General features: G+C 38.0%; 2 protein-coding genes across 3 annotated transcripts in view; one reads left to right on the top strand and one right to left on the bottom strand.

Moving 5' to 3' along the window:
* Positions 1 to 27,867, bottom strand: part of LOC117987946 (lysophospholipid acyltransferase 7-like) — a 300,396-nt gene that overhangs the window by 179,065 nt on the left and 93,464 nt on the right. The window lies entirely within an intron of this gene.
* Positions 1 to 27,867, top strand: part of LOC117987501 (uncharacterized) — a 90,690-nt gene that overhangs the window by 14,399 nt on the left and 48,424 nt on the right. For both annotated transcript variants that reach the window (XR_011237475.1, XM_034974527.2), the window contains exon 2: positions 4,463 to 4,563. Coding sequence is in view for 1 of the 2 variants with exons in the window: in XM_034974527.2 (XP_034830418.1) it covers positions 4,463 to 4,563 (101 nt within the window). In the remaining variant the exon portion in view is untranslated. The remainder of the gene's footprint in view (positions 1 to 4,462; positions 4,564 to 27,867) is intronic.

Here is a 27,867-nt window from a genome sequence, read left to right as displayed (position 1 = left end):
TATAACTCGGGTAGTCACTGTCCGTGTGGGCAATAATTTAGTCAAACGACCTGTAGTCAAGATCTGCCCCTTACCCGTTGAATAAGTATTTTCTATTTTCCCATTAGATGTTTAGTATAAGTTAGCTTAGGTAAGAGTTTTTTTTATTTATTTTTATTTTTATAAAATAATCCTGGATTATTTTATGGCCGGCGGTATGTTCCGTACTTTTGATATATTTATAATCATAGCACAAACCAGCGTCTTTTCCAAATTCGTAGACTTAATTTTATTACAATCGGTCGGGGTTTACTTATGTGGCCGCTTACTAAAACGGCAACACTACAGCTGTCAGTCGAACTCGAAGTTGACACATACCAAAAAAAACGATCCGCGAGAACGCGTGACACACATCAAAACACAAGCCTCTAACGGCTATCATCAAAAAAGCAAAACTTTAGACGCGAAGTTCATCAACCTTCGACCAGATCATCAATCCTGGACCTTACCAGCGCATCTTGGGGGCCCCCATCATCGGAGCGCGTTCCCGGATCCGGTAAGTGACTGCATTATAAACACTGACCGTCCATTAGCTTTTCTTCTAAACAGCGAGTCAGACTCGCGCACTGAGGGTTCCGTACTACAATCGTATTTTATCGACATTTTGCACGATAAATCAAAAACTATTATGCCTAAAAATAAATTAAAATCTGTTTTAGAATGTACAAATAAAGCCCTTTCATATGATACCCCACTCGGTATAGTAATCTTACTTTGAAAGTTGAAAATAGCAATATTTGTTCATGACCACAATTTAATTTTTTTTGTGTCATGTAACCAAATATTCAGGGTTTTCAGATTTTCCCCCGAATGTCTTCTATAAGACCTACCTACCTGCCAAATTTCATAATTCTAGGTCAACGGGAAGTACTTCTTGACAGACAGACAGACAGACAGACAGACAACAAAGTGATCCTATAAGGGTTCCGTTTTTCCTTTTGAGGTACGGAACCCTAAAAATCACACACATGCATGACACTATACAGAATGTACAAGTTCGCACTAACACAATGAAAATAAGCTCCCTTATTAGGTACCGACCGATTTGACGTTTTGAGCAGTGTTATAAAAAGCAGTGCTTCATAAAATAAATAGCCAGCTATTTGTGCCCGACAATACAAAAGCGTCCACTTGTGACGGCAGTTTATACAACTCCCGGTTGATGGGTGATGGCTGGTTAACGTCACTCGCAGAATTTCAATTCAGAGACGTGGGCACTGGGCCTCCACACTTTCATTTTCTCGTTTTACTGCAGAATGCCTGATAAGGGTATACATATATGTCGCAGGTATATTGTCATAGCAGTGATATTACAATTTCACTAGTGATATTATAATTAAACGGTAGATTGTCAGTCGACTTCATTTCTTACAATTTAACAGTGGTTTTAGTGATATTGTAATGTCACGGGGACATTATAGTGACATTATAATAAACCCAGGCATATTATAAGTGAAGTTGGCAGTGGGAGACGTCGAGCGTTCTGATTGGTCAAAAAGTCCTCCTCCAGAAAAGTGACATACTACATGACTTATTACTTTCTATGATATTATGACAATAGCTTGTGATTTTTTAATTATATCTCTATGATTGCAAAATTGACATTGGAAACGGACCAATCAGAGACGGCCTCATAATCTAACGATCAGTGAAATTGTCAAAATATAATTGCCTTACAATATCACTATAGTGTCCCCGTGACATTACAATGACACTAAAACCAGACCGTTAAATTGTGAGAAAAGAAGTTGATTGACAATCTACCGTTTAATTATAATATCACTAGTGAAATTGTAATATCACTGATTTGACAATATACCAGCGACATATACACTAAAACGAAGCGGAGCGGAGATGTGTATTGTGTAGGTATGTAGACTAACCAGATTTTTGTCAGATGACGGAATAAAATTATGTCAGCATCTCAGATAGAATAATTAATCTAAGGTCAGCATCTATAGTACGCGACAGGTCGAGATAGCAATCGAGGAGGGAACGCTCCGCACGTCCGCACAGCCTCCGCGTTAACCCGGTGCGGGCCAGCGTGGGTGACGTGCGGGTGTGGGGGCGTCTGCATCCCCCCGTATCATACCCCGATTTTTTTTTATTTTTTTTTAAATTAAATAGATCTTTTCAGATTCTATTTAGGCGGCTTCTCCCCTGACATAATGTCAGAGACCTTTTTAAATTTTTAAAGTCTTGTCAAACTTTGTGCGAATTTCGCCACTGTTTGAAGGGAACAGAACAGAATCATACCCCGATTGCCATCTCAAACTGTCGCAGACTATACATAAAATTTGATTGGTCTGCTCAACACATCTCCACTCCACTCTGTTTCAGTGGACAAGCACCCTATGGCACCCTATGAAATATGAATGATCTAGTTTACACGACTACTTAGCAAGTTACGCACGATTAAAAATTTTGTAGATAGGTAGGTATATTTCAAGTGTTTGTCAGTTCATAAATAACAAATCCAATATGAGAATCGTCCGTCTGTCTGTGGTAGTATTTTTAAGCGAAATGTAGGTAGTCGTTTTTTAGTTTTTTCAACTTTATCTTGTTCGTTTTATTTCAGAATGCCTTATAAGAAATTTCAATTTTTTCACCGCTATTTTTAGCTGCATGCTAAAATTAGAACGCTGGGATGTCCGATGTCTATGCAGTTTGTTTTTATGCACGTTATGCTTTCAAAAGTAGGATATTCAGGAGCTTTTCTAAACATTTTTACAAAGGTAAAACTTCAAAATACCAACCTAACTTGCTTAGCGCTGTAATTTCTGTTTTTGGAATTTATAATATTTTTTCAAAGCAAAATATTAGTGCTTTTTTATTTGTACTAAGTATCTAGTTATGATTCGCCCATCTGTATTCTGTACTAGATTTTTTTTTTTTTTAATTTTTTTTTAAATTATTTATTAAAAAGAATATTAGCCATATTAAATGACTAATATTCCCCTTTCCTCTCCAATTAAGCGTCAGGCTTGTGCTAGGAGTAGGTACGACAATAGTGCAACGGGCGGGGTTTGAACCGTCGACCTTTCGGTTTTCATTCCACTCCTATACCGGTTGAGCTATTGAGGCTCTCTCTAAATAATAGTGCGCATAATATTAGCCCTGCTGAGAAGTGTATTTGTAGCGATCTACATTCAAACGGAGTTTGTATTGAGACCTTCCATTTTATTTTATGTAAAACTTTTCACCGCCAATACATTTAATCGAGAGTTTTCAATCCGGAGACAGAATTAGGCTACTTTTTAAACCGGAAAATCAAAGAGTTCTTACAGTGTTTGTTGAGAAAAAGCTTAACTCACGCGGATGAAGTCGCGGACTTCATCTAGTATTTAAATTTTTGGATCATGTTGGCTTTGGGAGATAATAGGTACTTAATAAAGGTGTAAAAAATCTTACGTCAAAGCATAGTCAATTTTTAATATTTTCTTTGGAATAGTATTAGAAATTACGTCATGTATTGCCAGACACTTAGTATCATGGCAACCCCCTGCGAGACACCCTTAAAAGTTTAAGTTTAAGGGCAAACTACGTTTGTGAGAGCGTTGGGGAGAAACTTCCCTTAAAATTGGAACGCTCATACTTAGCCTTTGTTATTATTTGTTATTTTCAAAAAAAAGCTGTTCCAAGCTTAAATATTGAGAATAATTTTTTAGTAAACCGCAACACGGAAAAGCCATTAAGTAATTTATTAAAGCCAGGGTTATTTGCTTGCCCACTGTGTAAAGCGTGGTAAAGATTTTGTATTTTTCCGGACAAAAGCTTAAAAATAAATTGGCTTGGCTTGTCATTGTCCTAATTGCTATTGTTGGCCCTGTGAAAATATACCTTTGTTAATTGTTGTAAAAGCTCTTTTATTGCTAACTAGCCACCGCCTGCGGCTACGCCTCCGTAGATTGTCAAAAAATCCAGCCTTAGGCTGCTTTTCCACCAGAGATGTGCTCAATCATATTCATTGGTGCACCAATCATATTCACTGGTGGAAACGGATTCAACTAAGATATGTTTTTTATATGGAAGGCACCCTTATTCCTTGTCTTCTACATTATAAAAGTCTCTGTGCAGAATCAGCTTTCTAGGTCTAAAGGTTTGGGCTCGGTGTTGATGAGTCAGTCAGAGAATCTTTTTTTTAGGAGTTGAGTGCGTTTTAAGCAATTAATTAGTATCACTTGCTTTAAAGGTGTAGAGAAATATCGTGAAGAAACCTGCATGAGTTTTCCACAATATTCTCAAAGGTGTGTGAAGTCTGCCAATTCGCACTGAGTCAGTGTGGCAGACTATGGCTTAACCCTTTCTCATTCTGCTTAGTAGTGGCACATAAGTAGATATGTCTATATCTACTCGTGTGTCAGTGGGCCGGTAATGGGTTGACATATCATGACAGTCTTTTAATATGTATTTTGTTTTCCAGGGTTGGGAGGGCCGGACGGAGACTGGAGGCGAAGGCGCGGAGCCTCCGCCCCCGGCGCATGCTCCTCTAGATGCCGTATGGCAGCCTGTGGCGGGCACTAGGTAAGTTACCTATAGACCTAGATTTTCCGAAATATCGTGCTTTTAGGGTATGTTGACGTTGTATATAGAAGCAGGAGTTTCTTTGCAGAAGTCCATAATATTCAAGAAACCAAAAGCTTAATTAGCTATAATCCGCTGAAACAGATAAATCTGTATGTTGCAACATACAGCATGTGATATGCCCCCCCCCCCCCACTGTTAAATATGCAGGAAAAGCCAGCCACCAAGCAAGCAATACGTACCACCACCACACACATCGCTCAAAACACAGTCCTTCTGTCTTGTGGGTTGCCTTTTTGTATGCGATCCGGGTATCTTTAAAACAAGAGTGAACGGGCATCTTCTAATGGGCGTCCCATCTTAGAGCGCATCGTCACTTTCCTTATAGTCAAGCGTTTGCCTATAATGAATTAAAAAAAAATATCACCTTAAATAAGCTAATTGAGTACAGTTAAAAAAGAAATAAATCGTATTTAAAGAGCAAAAAACCGGCCAAGTGCGAGTCAGGCTCGCGCAACGAGGGTTTCGTATTATAGTCAAAATATTTTGTCGACATTTTGCACGATAATTCAAAAACTATGATGTATAAAAATAAATAAAAGGCTGTTTCAGAATGCACAGGTGAAGACCTTTCATATTATGATACCCCACTTGATATAGTTATCTTACTTCAAAAATTGAATATACTAATTGTTAGGTCATGGCCACAATTTTTTTTTTGTGTAATGTAACCACAAATTCACAGTTTTCAGATTTTTCACCGAATGTCAGCTATAGGACCTACCTACCTGCCAAATTTCATGATACTAGGTCAACGGGAAGTACCCTGTAGGTTAGACCGACAGACAGACAGACAGACAACAAAGTGAGGGTTCCGTTTTCCTTTTGAAGTACGGAACCCTAAAAATGAAAGTTATGAAAGTTATTTTTATTAAAACGCATCCAGTAAATCGGGATGCGCTAGGTTTTGCCATAAACCGTCGACAAACTGTTTTGGCGCAAAGCCAGCGATTCGACGTTTGTCTCCTCTACTTGCCGTCTGCTTATTTTTGAAATTCGCTTAAAATATAGAGCTTTACGGGGTTATGAGTCGGGCACGGGCTTAGGTGAGCGAAACAAAGCTTTGCTAGGAATATATCACTCCTTTAACAATGGAGTGACCTGAAATAATATTTAATATGAAATTAGAATCTGAGCGATAACACAATACAATTTTACTTCATATTAGATGACGCCCGCGACTTCGTCCGCGTGGATTTAAGTTTTCAAAAATCCCGTGGGAACTCTTTGATTTTCCAGGATCAAAAGTAGCCTATGTCCTTCCCCGGGATGCAAGCTATCGCTGTACCAAATTGCGTCAAAATAGATTGAACGGATGGCCCGTGAAAGGCTAGCAGACAGACAGACGGACAGATGGACAGACAGACAGACAGACAGACATACTTTGGCATTTATAATATTAAGTATGGATATGGAAGTATGGATTGTGTATATCAGACACTGACGGATTAAGTATACGGATATGTACTATCGGACATACCTACACTAAACAAAGAATAAAATATTGACTGCTTAATTAATTACAAATACAATATTTATTAACGTAGGTAGGTACAGTTTAAATCGATGGATTAAAAACTTGAGATTTTGCATGTAACCTATATTTTCTCTGTAATGAACCTGCTGAACCTTTAAAAAGCGTTTTGGCCGACGTGCATGGTTGGTTTGGTACTGACTGCGGGGCGACTTAGATGTTATGGGATCATTATTATATGGACATCATAAGCACACTCTATTATAGACCACATCTTAGCTTTCCATCCAGAAGTAAAAGAAATATGAAACTTGAAAAAATGTCTCACGTGAATGCAAAACGAAACTAAACGGAGTTTTTCTTTAAGCGTTTCCTTATAAGTAACTGCTATTTAAAAATAACTAGGCGTCCTCATTACCGGGACGTTTAAAATTTCATAAAGGCGGCAGACTAACATCGACTAATGACAAAAGCCTCTTTCGCGCCGCGTTTTGCTTTAACTTTTTTCTTTTGACTCTCCAACTGTTTACCATGTGAGAATTCTTTACGTAAGTATTTTGTGTTATTCTGGTTGTTATCAGTGTTTATGGTTTTAGCCTAATTATTATTAGTCCAGGCTTTCGGCTCGCGAAAATTCCGCTACAATTTGCATATGGAAATTTTAGGGGAAAGCTATGCTATACGCGTCCTTATCCCCACCAGAGAAGTTATGTTGCGCGGTGGAGCTAATCTACGTTCACCTTTATAATAGGTATAGACTTCTTATTAACTACATCTGTGGTTCTCAAACACCTTACTGTATTTTTAACTAAAATACGATATCATTCTTCTTCTGCGTCGACTTGGGTGATAGGTCTGTAAAAATCACGTGGGAACTCAGTGATTTTCCGGGATAAAAATTAGCCTATGTCAGTCTCCGGGATACAAGCTATCTCTGTCCCAATTCTCTATTCCGTGTTCCCAAGGTTAAACGGATGGGCCGTGAAAAGGTAGCAGACATACAGGCAGACAGATACACATTCGTATTATAATATTAGTTTAGACAGGGTCAGCCCTATTGTTCTCTGAGCTAAAATTAGAAGCTTATTTACCAAGCTTTGACATTTTTTTTAAATAATTTGCTCACTACAATTTTCATTCATTCCAACTAAATTGCAACAAAAAGGATTCGAAATTTCGCTCAAAACATTTGCTTTTACAAAAATAATTGGGCGCGATTCTTTTGAAAAAGCAACAACGTTTTATCTCATTGGCGAGATATTTTAAATTTCATAAAAGCGGTGGTGAGTGAATGGCGATAAACCCTCTTTTTTTTCATTTCCCTTTCTGCTTTAAGTTTCCTTTTACAATTTGCTAACAGCTTCCTGCGTTTACACTCTGAGTAAAGACTTAAAGATGTTTACTTAGCGTCTCTTTTATTTGAAACTGAACTAGCTATTGGAAATGCACTCAGCACTCTTGAACTCAATAATTCATTGTTAAAGAGCTTAAGAGCCAGAGTGTAAAATATGCATTTATTTTACTATTGAAGCCATACTACCATTAAGTCCATACTTAACCTACCTATTCCTTCAAGTATCGAAGTCATACTACGAGTAAGCTAGTAGTCGCGTATCATGGGTTACCACTTATTATGGTAGATTCGGGTATCACTTTATGGCAAAGATAGTGGATAAATTACTGTACCTCCCTCAAGACGTGCTAGACGTGTTTGACCGAATTATTGAAAATTGTGGTTTTAGCGTGAATTCTTTATAGTAAAGCGTAATATATTAATGTATTAAAAAAACTTCTTACTGTCCTATACTATACCGCAGTCTCAAACCGCTCTCACAGTTCGACCAGAACGGGCCTAGTTCAATTCAATCTCAAAGGAGATTAGTCAATTGGAGGAGACAGCTTTTATAGCGAGAAAGGTTGTGAATACCGAATAAGAGGTGCCGTCTAGTTTTCTTTGTAAATCAATTTTTATATTCATTCCCAATGTTAACAAATGACAGGAAAGCTCCGGGAATAGTGAACACGACGCAAATGCAGGAAGCAGTTAGCAAATTGAAAAAGAAAACTTAAAGCGAAAGCGGCGTGAATAAGAGCTTTTTTCGCCATTACTCCTTGTAAGGTTGCTTTTATGAAATTTTATACGTCCCTGTTTTGCGATAAGCGTTTGTTTTTCAAGTCAACAAGCAGCTGGTTATTTAAATTGCGGGTTTTTAATTAGGTAGAAGTAGGTATTTCAATTTATTTTACCGTGTAATCTATACTTATAATTCTTACATTTTTATTCCTTCCCTATCAGTAACAGGTACAATGTCCTAAGCCGGTGCATATCAATACGAGTTTTATTATCATTCAGAACATTTCACGAGGTATGATTGTATTGTGTACTAGCTCGTCTTCGTCCGTGTAATATATATCCCGCGACAGGTCGAAATGGCAATCGGCGTATGAGGCTGGGGGGACATCCCGCACACCAGCACGTCACCCACGCTCTCTCGCACCGAGTTAGCGCGGGGGCTGTGCGGGCGTGCGGAGCGTTCCCTCCCCGATCGATCTCTCGATCTCGATCTGTCGCGTACTATAGTCTAATTATTTATAGTAGGTACTTGGCGATTATGTAGCTTATCTTGTCTGTACAAGCATTTTCTTAGTCGGATTAGTTTCAGAGATTACCCCCACATCCAAGCTTACAAACTTTACCCCTTTTATAATATTAGTGTAGATCGTAATATAACACATTCATAATTATTAATTTGTCTACGGCGTAGATAAGCCCACCCGTGCGAAGCCAGGAGGAATCAGGATAGGTTAATATAGTAATTTGATACAGTAAACAGTTATGGCGATACGCGATCCATACCTATAGTGTGTGGTATTGCCATAGCATAATAATTTAAAGACAATATATAGGTTATACTTATAAGATACAGGTAGATTTTATTAAGATATCAATGGATTCGTAAGTTGTTGGAAAGTTATTGAAGCGTATATCTAAGTGCTTTGCAAACAAAAGCTTTTCCTTCGAATTCTCATATAGCGGTCATGAAATTCTGTTTTGAATGATTGACGTACCTAACAATGATTCATTCAGGAATATTGGTAATAATAGATAGTACCTATCTACTAGGTACTATAGATATTATTACTACCTACTACCGTACATTGCGGTTCAATAAAGAAAATGAGTCGCAGTCGACTATTGTATCAAAAGATCAATAGAATTTAATTCATTATGACTAAAATCAATATTATTAGCTTGATTTCTATTTCAATGTAGCTTATGCATTGAGCTAGTTTGAAATTATAAATGCTAATGCTAAGCTGCAAGTTGGTCTTCGTACTGATTTTTTCATAAATGGCGAGTATCTATCTATCCATCCATCCATCCATCCATCCATCCATCCATCCATCCATCCATCCATCCATCCATTGGTCATCACTGGTGATCAATGCTTTTTCTTGCTCTATTTAATTTGTGGTGAACAGTAGGTACTATTTCTATATATTCACGCTCTTGCTTATCAATTTTGTAAAGGCATGACAAAGTTTTTAAAATTTTAATTTTCACAAAATATTATGGTTGGAAATTATTTAGGTAAAAATAAACTGGATTGGAAAATGAAATGCAATGAAATATTCTGCTTTAAAATATGCTGGAAAGTGGAATAATACATAATATTATTTATTGATGCCTGCGACTTCATTCTCGTGGATTTAGGAGTTTAAAAATCCCGGGATTTATTGGGATAAAAGCCTATGTCTAGCCACTTTTCGGCTGGTATTTTGTCACAGAGATCTTGTAAGTTTACAAGATAAAAAATGTGATACCGGAGTTACTCCGAGTACTATTATTATATCTATCAAAAATCATGTCTTAGTATCAGTTGCGGCGTGATTGAAGGAACGATCAACAAACCAACATTTGGCATTTATAATATGGATGGGATTGTTATTCACAGATGGGTAGTGGTATTTTAATAAGGATATGAATTAATTACGATCCCTCTGAGGTTCCTGATTATGCATTGGCACGTACGATATCCTCTGGAAGGAACTCTCTAAAACTTTTGAGGAAAAAACATACTTATCATCATTTTGCAGCAGACTTATTTCAGCCTTCGACTTTACCTACGCGCAAATTCATTTATAGCTGTATCTTGGGTCCTAGTGGATCGTTTTTGATCAAAGTCGTAGTAGTTAGTACCTACTTACTGATAATGTCTGATTCTAAAGTTGAGATCTATAGAGCGCACTTTGACTTTGCTCGGACTTAGAACAAGACAGATAAGGAACAGAAAGTCTCGGGATCGCACGGGTGTCGTGCGGGTGTGCGGGGCGTCCGGCCCCCACCCCGATGGCCATCTTGACCTTATGCGTACTGTTACACCTTTTAACTAATTAAATAGTTTTAGGGAAATAAAATCTTTTTTTTTAAAAAAGCCTTTCCCCAAAGATCCCGTAACAATTTGGTGGCAGCGCGGTGGGATCCTGAACATTCCGGTTTGCCTAAAAAGTGTCGTATACCCCGGGCTCCGCGTAGACCGATTTTTGAACGTTTTTTCCGGAAGGAAAATCTAAAAGAAGAAACAAGGACTCTAAAGTGAAAAGTGCTGTGCAAAAAGCTCATAAGTGAAAAGTGTAGTGAAAAGTGCACGAGTCCTGTGTCGGCAGACGATCTCAAATTCGTGAAGTGTTGTTAACCCGTCCGGTGCAACGCCAGGGTGTGACCCTGACCCCACAGAGTTGGAATTCACGGGAGGTCCGGCCGCTTATTCTGTAAACATCTTCGCTTATCGCTGAAGAATGCAGGCGAGCGTCTTGTTTATGTTAACATTCGTCGAACTGTAAGTGTTATCTCTATTATGGTCTACGCGTTATAAATGAACAATATTGAATTGAATACAAAGAAGATTATAGATTGAAAATTATAGATTTAATATTCAAGGAATTTGAAAGTTTAAAAACTATTAACTTTTGACAAAGTTATATAAAAAGGAATTTATAAAAGGAGAATACATAGAAAGTTGTGGAAGAAACTTATATTTGACATTTTACATTTGACATTTTATATTTTTACAGTTTTACTTTACATTTTTGTGTGTACTTTATTTTACTTGTGTGTTTACTCTATTCTATTGATTGTTTTTTTTTGTGTTTTGTGTATCAAAGTATCCAGATCGAACTACTAACATAGTTTTACAAAATTCCGAGGTCAGATAAGGTTAGTTTAGACGTCCCACAGAGACCTCAAGACAGTGAGACTAGGTCACCGTCCCCGGTCCTGTCAATTAAGGGCGAAATAGAAGTAGATTTGAACATCTTGTTAAAATTTATAAAACCTTACGATGGGTCGCGAGAAACTATTAATTCTTTTATCACGAATTGCAACAACGCTTTCGATTTGGCTACGGAGTCACAAAAGTATATCCTATTTAAATACATTCTAAGCCAACTTCAAGGCAAGGCTGAAATAGCAGCCTCGATTAAAGACTTTACCTGTTTCGAACAACTTAAGGAATTTCTCAAAACCCAATTCAGTCAAAAGAAACACTATTCCCATTTAATCATGGACCTGCAGGAAACAAAACAATTATCCACAGACAGTGTCGTACAATTTTCAACCAAAATTGAGTCAATTCTCACCCAGCTTCTAACAGAGATTACCATGAATTCACATAGGAAGTTAGAAATTCCAGGGCGTACAGCCGCGATGGAGGACTTAGCTCTCCATCACTTCCTTATGGGTTTGCACCCTAGGATTTCGAACATTGTTAGGTGTCGGTCCCCTCGGAACCTAAACGAGGCAATTTCGCTAGCAATCTCGGAAGAAAAGATCCAACAGACATTATATAGAAAAACTGAAAACTACCAAAAGGAAAGAAGGAATTTTCCGGGTCAATTGATGTCAAAACCCCTTCAGGGACAACAAAGAAAATTCTACAAGCCTCCTCAAGGTAATAATTCATTTATGCCTAGACCCCCTCAGGGTCAGCAAAACCAATTTGGGCCCCGACCCCCTCAGGGTCAACAAGGCCAAAGAAACTTCTATAGGCCTCCTCAAGGCTCATCATATCATCCACAAAGTAACTTTGTGCCCAGACCTCCTCAAGGTCACCAAGGAAACAGATTTCAACAACCATCTTATTTCAATAAACCACACATCAACTTCGTTGATGAAGAAGAGGAAGAAGATGATAGGACTCCTTATGATGAGGAAAATCATCCAGGACCTTCCGTCCCCGACGAACAGGATCATGACGAAACTACCGACTACTATGAGAACGACGAGGATTTAAACATGTAGATGTCACGTCGTCGTGCCGGACGCGACATCACCCAAGTCGTGGCACGAATAGGATTTTCAAAATCAATAACAACAACAACAGGCTATTACCACATATTAACGTACAGACTTCAGGAAGTTCCAGGCCTCTTTCATTATTGCTCGATACAGGCGCATCCATCTGCCTTATAAGAAGGTCCGCCTTAACAAACACCATGAAGGTGCATTCGGAAAATGTGTCAGTAAAGGGAATCGATTCCAAAATCGATTTACCCCTTAAAAGTTTAGGTTACGTGAACCTTAAAATAAAAATAGGAAACGAATTGATATGCCATAAGTTCCATGTATTCAACGAATTACAGATCCCCTATGATGGAATCATAGTATCAGACCTTTTTGCGGCATATAATTGTCAGCTAAACTATAATACAAATAGCCTCGAAATCAATCAACACAAGGCATATTTAATTTTCACTGAACCAAAGTACCTTATTACACCAAGATCAGAAACTGTTATCGAATGTTCGGTAGAAAATCCCGAAATAAGAGAAGGAATGATAATAGATCAGAGAATTTCCGAACAGGTTCTTATTTCCAACTGCATGGTTAAAGTGAAACCCAATAAAAGAGTCAACATTACTATATTGAATACTACCGAAGAACCTATTGAAATAAATTCTAATCTAAACCTTAAATTGCAGAAAATTCCGTCTCACAACATAAAATTAGTTAACAATTGCCAGAACACGTTAGAGAGAACCGAACGAGTTGTTGATTCTCTCAGGTTGTCGCATTTAAACGACGAAGAGGGCGAACAACTCGTGAATGTTTGTTCGCAATACTCCGATATATTTCACTTACCAGATGACAGACTAACATACACGAACGCGTTGAAACATCAAATCAAAACAAATTCGGACACTCCTATTAACGCAAAATCTTACAGATTCCCTCAATGCCACAAAGACGAGGTTCAAAACCAGATAAAGAAGATGCTAGACCAAGACATAATCCAGCCATCGATATCACCCTGGTCTTCACCCATCTGGGTGGTACCCAAAAAAATTGACGCTTCAGGTGAAAGAAAATGGAGAGTGGTGATAGACTACCGAAAACTCAACGATATAACCATTGGAGAATCGTATCCCATTCCACAGATCAACGAAATCCTGGACCAATTAGGAAATAGTAAATACTTCTCTACCCTTGACTTGGCATCTGGGTTCCATCAGATCCGACTAGACCCAGAGGACGCGGACAAAACCGCCTTCACCATCCCAGAAGGGCACTACCAGTTCAAAAGGATGCCATTTGGACTAAAAAACGCCCCAGCCACGTTTCAGAGAATGATTAATACCGTTCTCTCCGGGCTGCAAGGAATTCACTGCTATGTCTATCTAGACGATATCGTCATTTATTCTTACGATCTAAATTCGCACATAGAAAAGTTAAAAAGTGTATTCGATAGGTTACGCCAATTCAATCTTAAACTGCAACCAGACAAATGCGAATTTCTGCGAAAGGAAGTAAACTATTTAGGACATACTATTACAGACGAAGGAGTTAGACCAAATCCCGACAAGATAAAAGCTGTAAAAGAATTCCCTATCCCAAGGAATCAAAAGGACGTAAAATCTTTCCTAGGTCTCATTTCCTACTACCGAAGGTTCATTTCAAATTTCTCCATGCTTGCAAAACCACTTACCTCACTCTTGAAGAAGAATACCACGTTCAATTGGGGTAATGAACAACAACTCTCTTTTGAAACGTTGAAAAGTAAATTATTAACAGCACCAATACTTATCTACCCAGACTTTACTAAGCCGTTCATACTTACCTGTGACGCATCAAATTATGCTATCTCTGCAATTTTGTCTCAGGGAGAAATAGGAAAAGACCGTCCTATTGCTTTTGCGTCGCGTACATTAAATAAAGCTGAAACAAATTACAGCACTACAGAAAAAGAATGTCTTACAATTGTTTTTGGTACTAAAACATTTAGACCTTACCTGTATGGAAATACTTTTACCATTGTCACAGACCATAAACCGCTTCAATGGCTTTTCAACTGCAAGGATCCTGGATCACGTTTAGTAAGATGGCGACTCAAATTGGAAGAGTATGATTACAGCATAAAATACAAAAAGGGAAAAGTTAACGCTAATGCTGACGCTTTATCAAGATACCCAGTTAACCCTGTTACAGTAAATCCAGAAGAACTAAATTTAGATGGAGATCTAGAAGAATTACTCATTTCTCCACCATCATTTGAACTAGATGAAATCTTACCTGATACCGAAGACCAACCTATTATTCCCACTTCTAATCCTCAAATAGGAGACTTCTCTCCGTTACCGATTGCCGAAGATCTACCAGACATGTTTGAAACACCACTGGTTTCAAAACCATTACCACCTGTACCTTCTGTACCATCTCCACCTGAACTCATTGGTTCACCACCTATCGAGCAGATCGATCTACCAAGTAGAGAATTAAGCCCAACTGATGATGACTACTCCACATTTCTGAAAACTGTGTCTGACAAGAATAAAAATTTCAATACGCACATCGTAGAACACAATGAAAGTTTACTGAAATCATCGGTTAAAACATTATTAATACCCACATCCATTGATCTCGATGAGTCAAATCCATATGTTGAAGAAATATTAGGTAATGTTGCAAATTCAAACGAGATTATGGAAGCTGAAAAACAATTACATTCATATTACAAAGTAGAAGCAACCAATAAAACATATTTTCTTCTCTTCACGAAAGTGCACCATTTCGATGAATCACGTTATATTGAAATATTTGAGACTCTGAAACGCGTTAGAAATCAATTATTAATATTTGGAAATATAGATGAAATTGCAATTTCCGATTTCAGAGACCCGTTTGAAAAACATTCCTTTACAAAGATATATAATATTATTTTATTTCTTTTCAATAACACTGGTATTAAGGTGAATATATATCACAATAATATAACTTATCCATCTCCTACCGAAATAAAGAAGATTTTACACGATAACCATGATATCCCAGTCGCTGGACATCTAGGATCAGCCCGCATGTTTAGTAGAGTAAAAGATATGTACTACTGGAAAGGAATGCGTAAAGATATAGAAACATACGTCAAAGCCTGCAAATCTTGTCAGGAAAACAAAGCACTAAGGAGAATAAACAGGGCTCCCATGCAAATTACCAGCACTAGTACTGCGCCATGGCAGCGCCTCAGTCTAGATATAGTTGGACCCTTACCAGAATCCGGATTAGCAAAACTAAAATACATACTCACACTACAAGACGACTTAACGAAATTTTCCGTAGCGTATCCAGTTCGTAGTACAACAGCAGAAGAAACGACAGACTGTCTTCTACATTTCATATCTCTTTTTGGAATACCGAAAATGATTCTTACAGACCAAGGTACGAACTTCACGGCAGAATTATTCAAGAAAACCTGCCAATTCCTGAAAATAAAGCAATTATGGTCTTCGCCATATCACCCCCAGACACAAGGTGCATTAGAAAGGAGTCACTCAACCTTAAAAGAATATTTGAAATCCTATGTTAATGAAGGACAGACTGACTGGCCCCGTTACGTCTACACCGCAATGCTAGCGTATAATACAGCTACCCATTGTACTACCAATTACACCCCGTACGAATTGTTATATGGCCATAAGCCATTTATCCCAAATTCTATCTTTGACGAAACTCCTGGAGCCACCTATCCCGAATACGTGAAGATGCTTCAAAATCGTCTTAAATTCTCACAACAAAAAGCAGTTCAAAACATACAAAATTCTAAAAACAGATCAAAAAACTATTATGATTCCCATAGTAGACCACGACAGTACAAAGTAGGCGACTACGTTTACCTGAAAAACCATCTAAGGTTACGCAAAGCCTTATCCCCATTATGGAAAGGACCATATAAGGTCATAAAAATTCTTGGTAATAATACCTTATCCTTGCTAATCAATAGACGTCATGTCACTCATCATTACGATGAGGTGAAATTGGCCGAAACATCCGGAAATACCTAATAGGTTAACGGAAACTACTTATAGGTTGTAGGAGAAAAGTTTACCTTTAAAATTAAAAGGTAATTAGATATAGTATAGTATTAATTTCATTTACTTACTCTCGTAAAATTTAATTTAGATTACTTAGCTTAGGTTTAAGGAAAAGACTCTTATCATTTTTAAAATTTAACAAATAAATTCTTGAGAATTACCATTAACATATATTATGAAATTTTCAGTGCTTTCGCCCAACCGCATCAGGAATACATACAACAAATTTCAGCAAGCTCCGGTATTTATTTTGATTACCTGGGAAATGTAAAATTAAACGAAGGACAATTAAATGTTCTAATTCCATTAGATATATCGTTTGTAAAACCACATGTCGAAAATATTAACTCGGTAATTAATACAGTTAGAAACACTTGTAAGAGAACTTCAGTTAGTAAAGAGTGCTATAACATTTTCGAGCCTTTAGCATTACGATACCAAGATATAGTAAAACAATTCTCTGCCATATCTCATTTGTTAGATACAAAAGCCAAACGCAGTGCTTGGTTTGCAGGGATCGGTTCAATTATGAAACACATCTTTGGAACTTTAGACGAAGATGATGCAGTAGTTTTTGATGAAGCAATAGATTCCGTATTGAATAACGAAAAGAAAATATCGTCTTTGGTTAAAGAAAATATTTTAGTTACTAACTCTATAATTAATAATTTTAATGAAACATTCATAAAGGTCCAAGTAAATGAACACCGTCTGAATGAAGCTATTGACAAATTCTCAGCGAAAATAGGAAATTTATCCATCACTGAAGATAAAATTCAATTGCAATTAGATATTAACGATGTATTCACTAGCCTCGAAATGTCTATACTTACATTATCATTCAAACTTGAAGATATCATAAATGCCATAATGTTTAGTAGTCAGAATATATTGCATCCATCAATAATTACTCCAAAACAACTCCACAGGGAACTTATTGATTGCTCTAGACATTTACCTCAAGAATTAGAATTACCAGTCCCACTTGAGATTTCTATGATACATACTATTATGAAAATATCAAAGGTATCGTCTTACTATATGAAAAACAAATTGATATTCGTATTACAAATACCATTAGTGTCAAGTACACAATATAGATTATATCATAATATCCCCTTGCCCATACCGCATATTCCTGGTAAACCAGAGTCTTTCAGTTTAGTAATTCCTAGTTCGAAATATATCGCAATGACTATTGATAAAAACCACTATTTCGATCTGGACGATTTGAATAACTGTTTAATTATTAATTACGAACATTATATATGTGATGTTGCAAATGTGTATGCAACTGATGGTAAAAGTACTTGTGAAAGCGAATTGTTATCAAAGGTCATTAATAAAATCCCGAACCAATGTGAAACCAAGTTCATATATGGTAAAGTAAATATTTGGAAAAAATTGAATTATAATAGGTGGATATTTGTCCAATCCGAACCAAGTAAAATTATCATAGAATGTCAGAGATTTAAAATACATAAAGAGGACACTTTGTTAGGTACTGGTGTTCTAACCTTACGAGAATCATGCATTGGATACAATAAAAACACAGTCCTTATGACAAATAAACTTGATAAAAATATATCTTTACCTCTAATAACCTTTGATTACAATCTCATTAATGATTCGTGTTGTAATAGGTTTAAATTTGAGAAAATTAAAGATAGTGTGTCCCCTATTCGTTTGGAGAGAATCGATTTAGATAATTTAAAATCCCAAAGGGAAATGTTAAATAAAAATTTCTTCAGCACAGAACTGACAGAAGAGATTCCTCACATAATAAAATACGGGACGCATTACTCAATTCTAACCATAATCATTTCCATTGGTATTGTCGGTGGAGTGATATATATTGTAGTTCGTAAGATATTCAAAAACGTAAATGTAAAGGAAAATAAATTACCGGATAAGAATTTTGAAAATATAGAGTTGGAAGTGAATATTAATCCAAAGGGCGGTGAAGTCGATGAAGTCACAGATAAGTCTATTGGATATCCGAAACTTAAACGGAAACTTTAAGTCTTCTTTATGAAGATAAACTTCGGAAGAAAAACTATCCGAAGTTTACCCCCATGGGGGAGGTGTTACACCTTTGGTATGTATACAATAGTGCTAACGCAGGCACACCCCACCTAAGCTCTCCTAACAAGAGGCTAGACGACAACAGTCAGTCTCGAGGGTAACGTCAACCAGTTAACACGTCTTTCCGGTTATTTGTTTTCGTAATATAAATTGTGTAGAAACTAATTAAATAGTTTTAGGGAAATAAAATCTTTTTTTTTAAAAAAGCCTTTCCCCAAAGATCCCGTAACAGTACGTACTACGTCCAGCTGATGCTCGCGACTTTGCGATGCACTGGAAATTAATGAACGTAAAGGAAGTACTATAGGATTCATTGTTCTGTAGAAATTATTGTCATGAAACTAGGCTATTGGATTATGATGTATAGTTTCCACATCATAATCCAATAGGTAGATATATTATGTCAGGTTCAGCAAGTTGAATCCCCCCCGTTAGTAAAATACGGTAGGTATTATAGTTTGCAAAGGTCAAACTATTCATAGCTCGAGTTTAATAGTTTTAGTTTAGCTGGGGTTTCAGTTGCAGTTAACTAATTCTGCAGATCAAAATATGAATGTGCGAGTTTTAAAAAAGACATTATGATCAGAATTTCAAACGACTGATTTATTAGGGTTCCGTACCTTAAAAGGAAAAAAAAACCTTCTTATAAGATCACTTTTTGTCTGTCTGTCTGCCTGTCTGTCGTGTCTGTCAAGTAAAAAATGTTTTCTTTCACCGCTAAAGTAAGTGACACTTAATTGCTTGAAATAACTCCGACAAGTTAGAGATCCAAGATCGAACCCTAGAACCCTGACCAAGATCTGAGACCAAGATCCTGAGACCTGATCCAGCCTACTAGGCTGAATGACGTGATACCTAATAGCGGTAACCACTGATACCCAGTGGTTACCGCTTTTTTGCATTATAAAATAGACGCGTATTATTATTTTCAACGCAAAAAATATTAAGTAGGTAGTAGGTACCATCCTAGTACTTAGGTATTTCGAGAAGATAATAAGTTTGAAAAATATGTAAATACCACGTAGACAAAATCGAGGTCAACAGCTAGAGAATTAATAGTTAATTATTTGAGGGACGCGTGGCCTAGTTACGACAGCGTACCTACCTATCTACTTATATTGTGCATACCTAAGCAACATTGGGTAAACAAGATCTATCCAAGTCCTAAGATAATAATCATGTAATAGTAATATAATAATAGCTAATAATAATTCCAACAGAGTCGAAATCCTGTGCTTTTAGGCGCAACGCTCACAGACAGAGTGGACGCCGAAGCGTGGCTTTTTTTTGTACTCAGTTGAATTCAGCTGAAGTTAACTTGAACTCAGCTTCATCATCATCATAATCGCGAGGTCACAATTCTTGCACCTTGGAACCCCAACGTCTATCGGCTTTTCGAAATATGTGCACTGCCCAATGCCACTTCAGATTCGCAACCCTTTGAACAGCTATGTCGGTTACTCTGGTTCTTTACGGATCTCTTCATTTACTTAGAGAACTTCACTTAGAGAAACTCCAAGCATCACAACTCAACTTTCACCATAGCCCACTCACGGTAAGCTCACTCATTCGCTGAGTGAGTGAGCTTTCTTATGAAGCCCATAGTTAGCGACCATGTCTCGGATCCACATCATCATTGACAACACGCACTGTTGGCAGATTTTGGTTTTCAAGCACTGAGGAATTTCGGACGAGAATCCATCTCAAACTCGGCTTCTTTACTTTGAAATTGTTATAATGAAAATAAGCACTTATATGCCCGTTTATCAGCCATTACTCGGCGCGTCGCGTCCGTACCTACTCGCCAACACTCGTTACTTTGCGACTCTACTCTACTCGCCGCCACTCCACGCGCCTCTACTCCACTCGCTGTCACTCAGCGTACTCGGTCTGCGTTGGCCCTTATTCGAGTAATATAATAATGCAGACATAAATTTATTAATTTACCGTATGAAACAGATTCATTTGGTTATATCCTGAGGCGTACAAACTAATATCATATTCCTCGCAAGCGCCCCGCAACGCCTTTAATGATGTATCGCTCATGTTACGAAACATATCCCACGGGCTGTTTGAATTTCATCACACTCAGAATTCAAATTAGATGCATGTGGCACATGTCTCAAGTGTTCATGACAAATTAGGTTACCTAAACCCGTAGGCACGCCTCTTGTTTTTACCCTTCTACGGGAGGGTAGGTATAGTGTTTATTTTATATTTTTTGTGCGTCGGTTCCCTACATACTAGTTGTCAAATTACTCATTAAGAATAATAAAAATGTGATGTTGTTTACGTAGAACACGTCTAGTAGTTTACTCTGCTAGTTCCGAACGTCCTCGGCTATTGGATTTGGAAATACGGCATATTGGTAAACAAATATACTGTACATTTTGAGATATAACTCGGCATTCCAGCTCTATGTGTCAACTGTCATGTCAAAAATAAGATTCACCATGGATGGAAATAGTTCTTTTGACATGACAGTTGATACATGGAGCTAAAATAGTGAGAAATCTCAAAATGTATGCATTACACGTAAAGATGACATAGAGATGCGGGCTGTTAAACAGCCGAGCAACAGCTGCATGCGACAATGCGGCATGCTGTTGCTCTACATTTAACACTATAATAATAATAATGTTATTTATTTCAGGCAAATTGTACCCATATTATTACAAAGTTCAAATATAAAATTAAATTAAATTTTAGATTCTAAGTTAAAAAATCAATATTTGTTTGGTGTACTATCATACTGTGGTGTGTTTAGTGGCGGTATTCGTGAATCGCTCTTTATATCTTCTAAACACCAAACCAGAAGGCCAACACTTTCCATCTAAGAAGGATCCCAGTCTGCTGGCAGGTATAGTAACCTTAAACGAATTAAAAGACGTTTCTTTATTTTGTTTAAGTTGCTCGACACTGATGCATTGTTCCCCTTTGTCTGAAATATGCTCCAAGATATCATTCACGGTAACCGACTTTTTCGCTCGCGATACATAAATTGAGCATTGGGAGTCGGCTACCTGTATTCTGCACTCTGTATCTGAGGTGCCACGCATATTTTTTGATTTACGTTTCTTATTTAGAACAACAGTAAATGAATCAGTCTTATCTTCCGGCGGTAATTCTGTAATTTTACTCGATGCATCGCTCGTCGTCGCTAACTTAGTAGTTGGCGTTGAGCCAACTTGACCCGAACGCACACCTGACATACGTGCGCTTGTCGATCGGCACGGATGATTGGACATAAACACGATGTAGCGATAACTTGGCGTATGCACTGTTTCTGCAACGTTCGTTTCTGTGCGTGTAGGCGATTGTACGGCCACTGGCTGAAGCGTTTTAGACAGTGACGTGGAATTCGTTCTTTCCAGGGACACCGATATCCGGGGAGTACTATTCTTACTTTCTTTACGCTCTTGACACGATGTACGAATTTCCTTAAGTTCGGTAATGAATTGCGTTTTAAGTTCCATGAGCTCAGTTTTCATAATCGACATATCTTTTATTAATAATCGCGTGACGTCTACATAATCAAAAGATACAGGAGGGAGCCGACTTAGAACCCGTGCAACGAAATCCGGTAAACTATCTGGGTCCACCTCCTTCAACAGCTTGATTACATCTTTGATACATTTCTTCTTTTTGTCGTCACCTTTTCGATGAATGTTTCTCAAATCGTGGGTGCATGCACTGTACAAGGTACTTTTGCCCTTTTCTACTTCCACATCGGTATAGTTAGTAGCACAGATTTGTATGATACTAAGCTCATCAAGAATATCTATTTTATTCTGTACAAAACACAAAAACTCGTCAACGATGACGCCCGCCATCGCGTATGGATTGGACCGTACGTTAAAAATACATTTTTATCGGTGATCACTATGCGTACGCAATAAGCACAGGGAATCCTTTCCAGGGAATAGTTTGGGGGCCAGGAATTATTATTTATTAAAATTAATTTTTTTTAAGTTGTTTATAGAATAGGAATAGTTCGCTACGACTTGCTTATTGTTACGATTGTTGTTACGATGTGTGACCATGATGTGCGTTTGTATAGTGCGTGACAAATTGAGATGGAAATCGGGAAGGTAACGTCCCGCACACCCGCACAGCCCCCGCGCCTACCCGGTGCGGGCGAGCACGGATGACATACGGGTGTGCGGGACGTCCCTCCGCCTCATACCCCGATTTCTGTCTCGACCTGTCGCGGACTATAGTTTGTACCATGCGACCCTTGGCATGCCACAGTGTTGCACTATATTGTACCTACTGGCATAAACGAAGCTTAGAAAACGTTTCTGTCGTAGGTACAAAAATCTTATCAAACCCTTGTCACTACATAGAGTTAGGTAGGTATTCTCTGAAGTAGTTGGACGTAAATAAATCGCTATAGTCAACGTCCTCAGCTCGACGCGATTGCCTGTTGCTTCTATAATTGGATTTGAAGTGCCTGAATGAGGACGATGGGTAACGAATGAAAAATGGTATAGCGTATTCCGTAATTTAATGGAACTCTTTATAATTGCGCAATCAAATTGGCTTTGATTAATGTTGATTAATAGAAATAGGCTAACACCATAAGGACAAACTTTTCCATTTGATTATCATTGTTTACTACCCAGGTTTATCGAATTATTGATATAATTTTATTTGGCACATCAAGCAAAAACTGAATCAATTGGAATGTACCTTTCGCAGTTCGAAAGCATAGATACCTAAACCCTACCCTACCTAACTTTGATCAAATTCAGTTCACTAGAACTCGAGATAAATATCTATAAAATTAACTTTGTACTGGCATTGCCTAATTTTATGAAACTACTAGTTTTGATAGAATTTATACTTGGCACGGTGTGGGATTGAAGTTTCAACTCAAGTCCACGGTCATACAGGAGATTCCTAGGTACAATCGTGAAAATGTATGGTTTGAAAAGTTTGTCCACCAGAGACTGCAGAACTTTCATAGATAGTCTTTTATTGTTTTCTAGCTGATCTACCCCGGTTTCGCTTGAGTGGAATTTTTGAAAATCGGCAAGGGTTTCCAAAATCCTGAAATACGTAATTCTTCGTTTTTAACCGAAAGGCCTTGTATCAATTTTGATGGATGTACCTAACTTGAAAAACGACGCACATTAATGCAAACTTTCATCCCATATTCAACCCTTGAGGGGGAGGGATAGAATAGGATGGAATATATGGATAGAAGAATGGAATGGAATAGTGGAATAGGATAGCACGTTGTGACGTCTCTGGAAATATTATATTTTCAATAAGTGTTGTCAGACATAATCCATTGAAAATAGGTATATTATTTATATTATTGAATCAAAATGAAAAGTCCATCCTATTCTTAGTTTGGACGCATTATACACTGTGAAACACGCGTAGATATGTATCTCGCAGCTCGCGTGTTAGTACCTGAATTTCAGCGGAGTTAAACGTTTAAAATTTTAAGTTTACAGTGTACAATAACTTATAAAAGGCTGTAATTTCAGCGAAAGCGCCTACACTAAATCGGGAGCCATTAAGTATTGCCATTAACCCGCCGACGAACTGTTTTGGCGAAAAGCCAGCGGTACGGCGCGGTTGTCTTTGGGTACATACTTGTCTTGTGATTATTTTCAAAATTCGCTGAAAATGTTACGAGTTTACAACATTGTGGGAAAGTTTTAATGGCGTTCATGTTTCCGTCAAAAGTAATGTTTAAAGTTATGTTTGGTATTTTGTTATATTTTGTGTCTTTGGGATTGTTATCACTATAATATCCCTACCCATATTATTGATGAATTGTCAATAATTACCGTCGCTACGGGGGGACGCGGACGCGACGACTCGACGTGATTTTCTGCATGATAATAGTTAAAGACCTAAAAAGGGACATGTTCATTAGCTTAATTTGTACGTGGATGTAGGTTTTTAAGAATCCCGTGATCCCGTCCTTGATTTTCCGGGATAAAAAGTAGGGTATATGGTGTATGGGTGTCACTCTCTAGGTCTTTGACTGTAACCATGCAGATAATCACGCCGATCAGTTGCTCTGTTCCGACGTGAATGAAGGATAAACAAACAAACCAAGAAACCAAGAAGACAAACACACATTTATAATATGGTTAGTGATAATATGGATAGTGATGTGCGTGTTAGTGATAGGTAGTATCTAAAAATAAGAGTGTCAAAAGTTCCATCAGTCCCCTGATAATGGTCACAGTGACAGGTTCTCAAAGACAAAGGGAATTGGAGTGACGGGTTGAGAGGTATTGTTGAGACTCTCGGCTCTAGAGCCCTTGTCTACCTACTGCTTGAGTGAGTCTTTATTACGAACTTATGTATCATCAATGTGTATCTGTGTCATCAATAATATACGTAGTAAGAACATACTAGCACTAGGTATAGCTGACCTATCCCGGTTTCACAGTTACTAAGTATTATTATTCCGAAGGAAAATAATAGAAAACAGACGTAGGTAGGATATAAAAAGCAGCATTATCGTTTATTAAGTAGGTAAATAGTAAATACGTATTAATATGTATATATCAAGCTTTTTCGACAAATAAAATAAAAATAAAAATATTTTTTGTTCAATTAAAACGACAGACAGACAATGAAGTGTAAGTGTAGGTGTAGTGTAACTTATAAGGGTTCTTTTTTTACTTTTGAGCTACGGAACCCTAAAAACCCTAAAAAATATAATATGCCACTATAGGCTATCACAGCTAAGCCTCCCCCCGCCTCGAACTTGTAGGTCAGGATTTCGATCCAGCACGCACCTCTAACTTTTCGGAGTTACGTGCGTTTTAAGTAGGTAATTAAATATCACTTGCTTTAACGGCGAAGGAAAACAATTAATCTTCTCAAAGGTGTATGAAGTCTGCCAATCAGCACTTGGCCTGCGTGGTAGACTATGGCCAAACCCCTTCTCATTCCGAGAGGAGACCCGTGCTCTGTAGTGGCCGTAGTGCGTGTAGCCGGCGCGGCGCGATCATGATGAAGTAATATGCAAATTATATATGTACATTCATAGCCATATGATTAGTATGTCGTAGTTTGAGATGTAGGCTCTTCAGCCCATTTAATATTTCACCACGGAGCGTCTCGAAGTCTCTCGCCTTGAATATTTCAATGCTACGCTACCTATGCATATGACTCGTACGACGGAATATCGTCACCGCTACGGAAAAGCTCACATACATGCATGTTTTATTATTGTGAGACTATGCAGCAGCTTTGTATGATATTGCGACTAGAACTTTTAGACAGACCTTTAGACTCGATAGTTTTTTCTCATGTTTCAAAGGCACAGACAGCTAAGCTGATTACCAAGCTCGATGTTTAAACTTCAAATACGGGAGTTTTGGTTAAAAAAGGCTCTATAGTGAGATGGTATGTAAATTGAGCTGAAAACCAATTATTATGCTCAGCTTAATGCCATATACCTGTAGTACGCGACAGGTTTTAAATGGTAATCGGGGAGGGAACGCCCCGCATAGGCGCACAGCACAGCCCCTGCGCTAACCCGGTGCGGGCGAGTGCGGCTGACGTGCCACCCGGGGCGTTCCCCCGCCTCATACCCCGATTGCCATCTCAACCTGTCGTAGATTTATAGAAGACTCTACCTGCGCCTGGGCCTCTATAAAAGTCTAAACTAAAGCTAAAGCGTCAAATGAATAGGTAGGTAGTTAGATATATTATATAACATTCTTAATATTATAAATGCGAAAGTGTGTTTGTCTGTCTGTCTTTCTGCTATATTTTTACGGCCCATCTAATTTTAATGTTTAGTACAGAGACAGCGGAAAATCAAAGAGTTTTCACGGGATTTTTAGAAACCTAAATCCACGTGGATGGAGTCACGGACACTGTCTATTTGGTACAGAGATAGACAGATTAATTTTTGTCACGGAAAATCGAAGCTCCCATGGGATTTTTTAAAAACCTTATCAACGCAGACGATGTTTAATGTAAACACCTCGAGATTGGTAAGATTTGAAATATAATTGTTTGATTGCGCTTATCTCCTTTATTTCATTTTTTAGAGTAAAATTGTAGATCTTTTATTTGCATGGCAATAAAACGTTAATGTAGTCTATCCAGAGTTTCGAGACTCGTATCGAATATTTCATGGCGACACCACCTGTATACAAATGGAATATTAGTGTCACTACGGAGAGACGCAATAAAGCTCGCGAATGTCATGTTGGTATTATTCTAGTAATGTTGTTAGATGATGCGGGAGACGACTTGGCATATATTGTAGCAAATATGAGTAGAAATTGTACGCAAAACTTTAAAGCTGAAACCAGGCCCACTCGAATTATAAATCTAATTCCACATATAATAAATATTACAAAAGGAAATGGTGACTGACTGACTGACTGATCTATCAACGCACAGCTCAAACTACTGGACGGATCGGGATACAAGTAGCCTCTCCAGGTCTTAAAATACAGGACAAACCAACAGACAAACACATGTTTCGCATTTATAGTAGTAGTGATACTGTGGGTAAGTGGTGGATAATGGTTTCTACAAAGTCAACCAGATTATAATCTAGTTAAATTATACAATTTGGAGCCAATAACTTAATTAAAAACTTACACACAGTTTATACACTAATAAAAAGTACGGGCCTTTACGTAAAATAATACCCGTTTGTTCAAACGGCCCTGTCCACAAATTCAAAGTCGCTTAGCGAGCTATGGAGAGGGCTATGTTAGGAGTTTCCTTGAGGGACAAGATCCGAAATGAGGAGATCCGCAGGAGAACCAAGGTCACTGACATAGCCCAAACTATTAGCAAGCTGAAGTGGCAGTGGGCAGGTCATGCCTGTCGTAGAGGCGATGGCCGTTGGAGCCGGAAAGTCCTTGAGTGGAGACCGCGTTTAAGCAAGCGTAGTGTTGGACGCCCTCCAGCACGATGGACCGACGATATAAAGAGGCTGGCGGGAAGTGGCTGGATGAGGAAGGCTGAGGACCGGGTGTGGTGGCGCTCTTTAGGGAAGGCCTATATCCAACAGTGGACGTCCACAGGCTGATGATGATGATGATGCTGATGTTCAAATTCAATTAGACTGTTGGAATTTAATTTGAACATGTGAGAAATAAGCTAAAATTAGGGAGCAAGAGTTACGTTTTCCATAATGAACATTGCCGAGTCAAATTTCCGCGTTCATATTTTGTGAACTAATTTCGGCACTCGGAGATTGTAGGCTTATAGAGAGAGAGCCAGCGCTTGCCAGACCTTCCTTATTTTATAAAAGCTGAAAGTTTCTCTGTGTCAACCCCCTGCCAGACACCTTTAAAGTTTGAAAGTTTAAGGGT

The sequence above is a fragment of the Maniola hyperantus genome, chromosome 13 (genome assembly GCF_902806685.2).
Source record: "Maniola hyperantus chromosome 13, iAphHyp1.2, whole genome shotgun sequence".
Lineage (NCBI taxonomy): Eukaryota > Metazoa > Arthropoda > Insecta > Lepidoptera > Nymphalidae > Maniola > Maniola hyperantus.
Note: the sequence above shows the minus strand (reverse complement) of the source record. Positions and strands in the feature narration are given on the sequence as shown.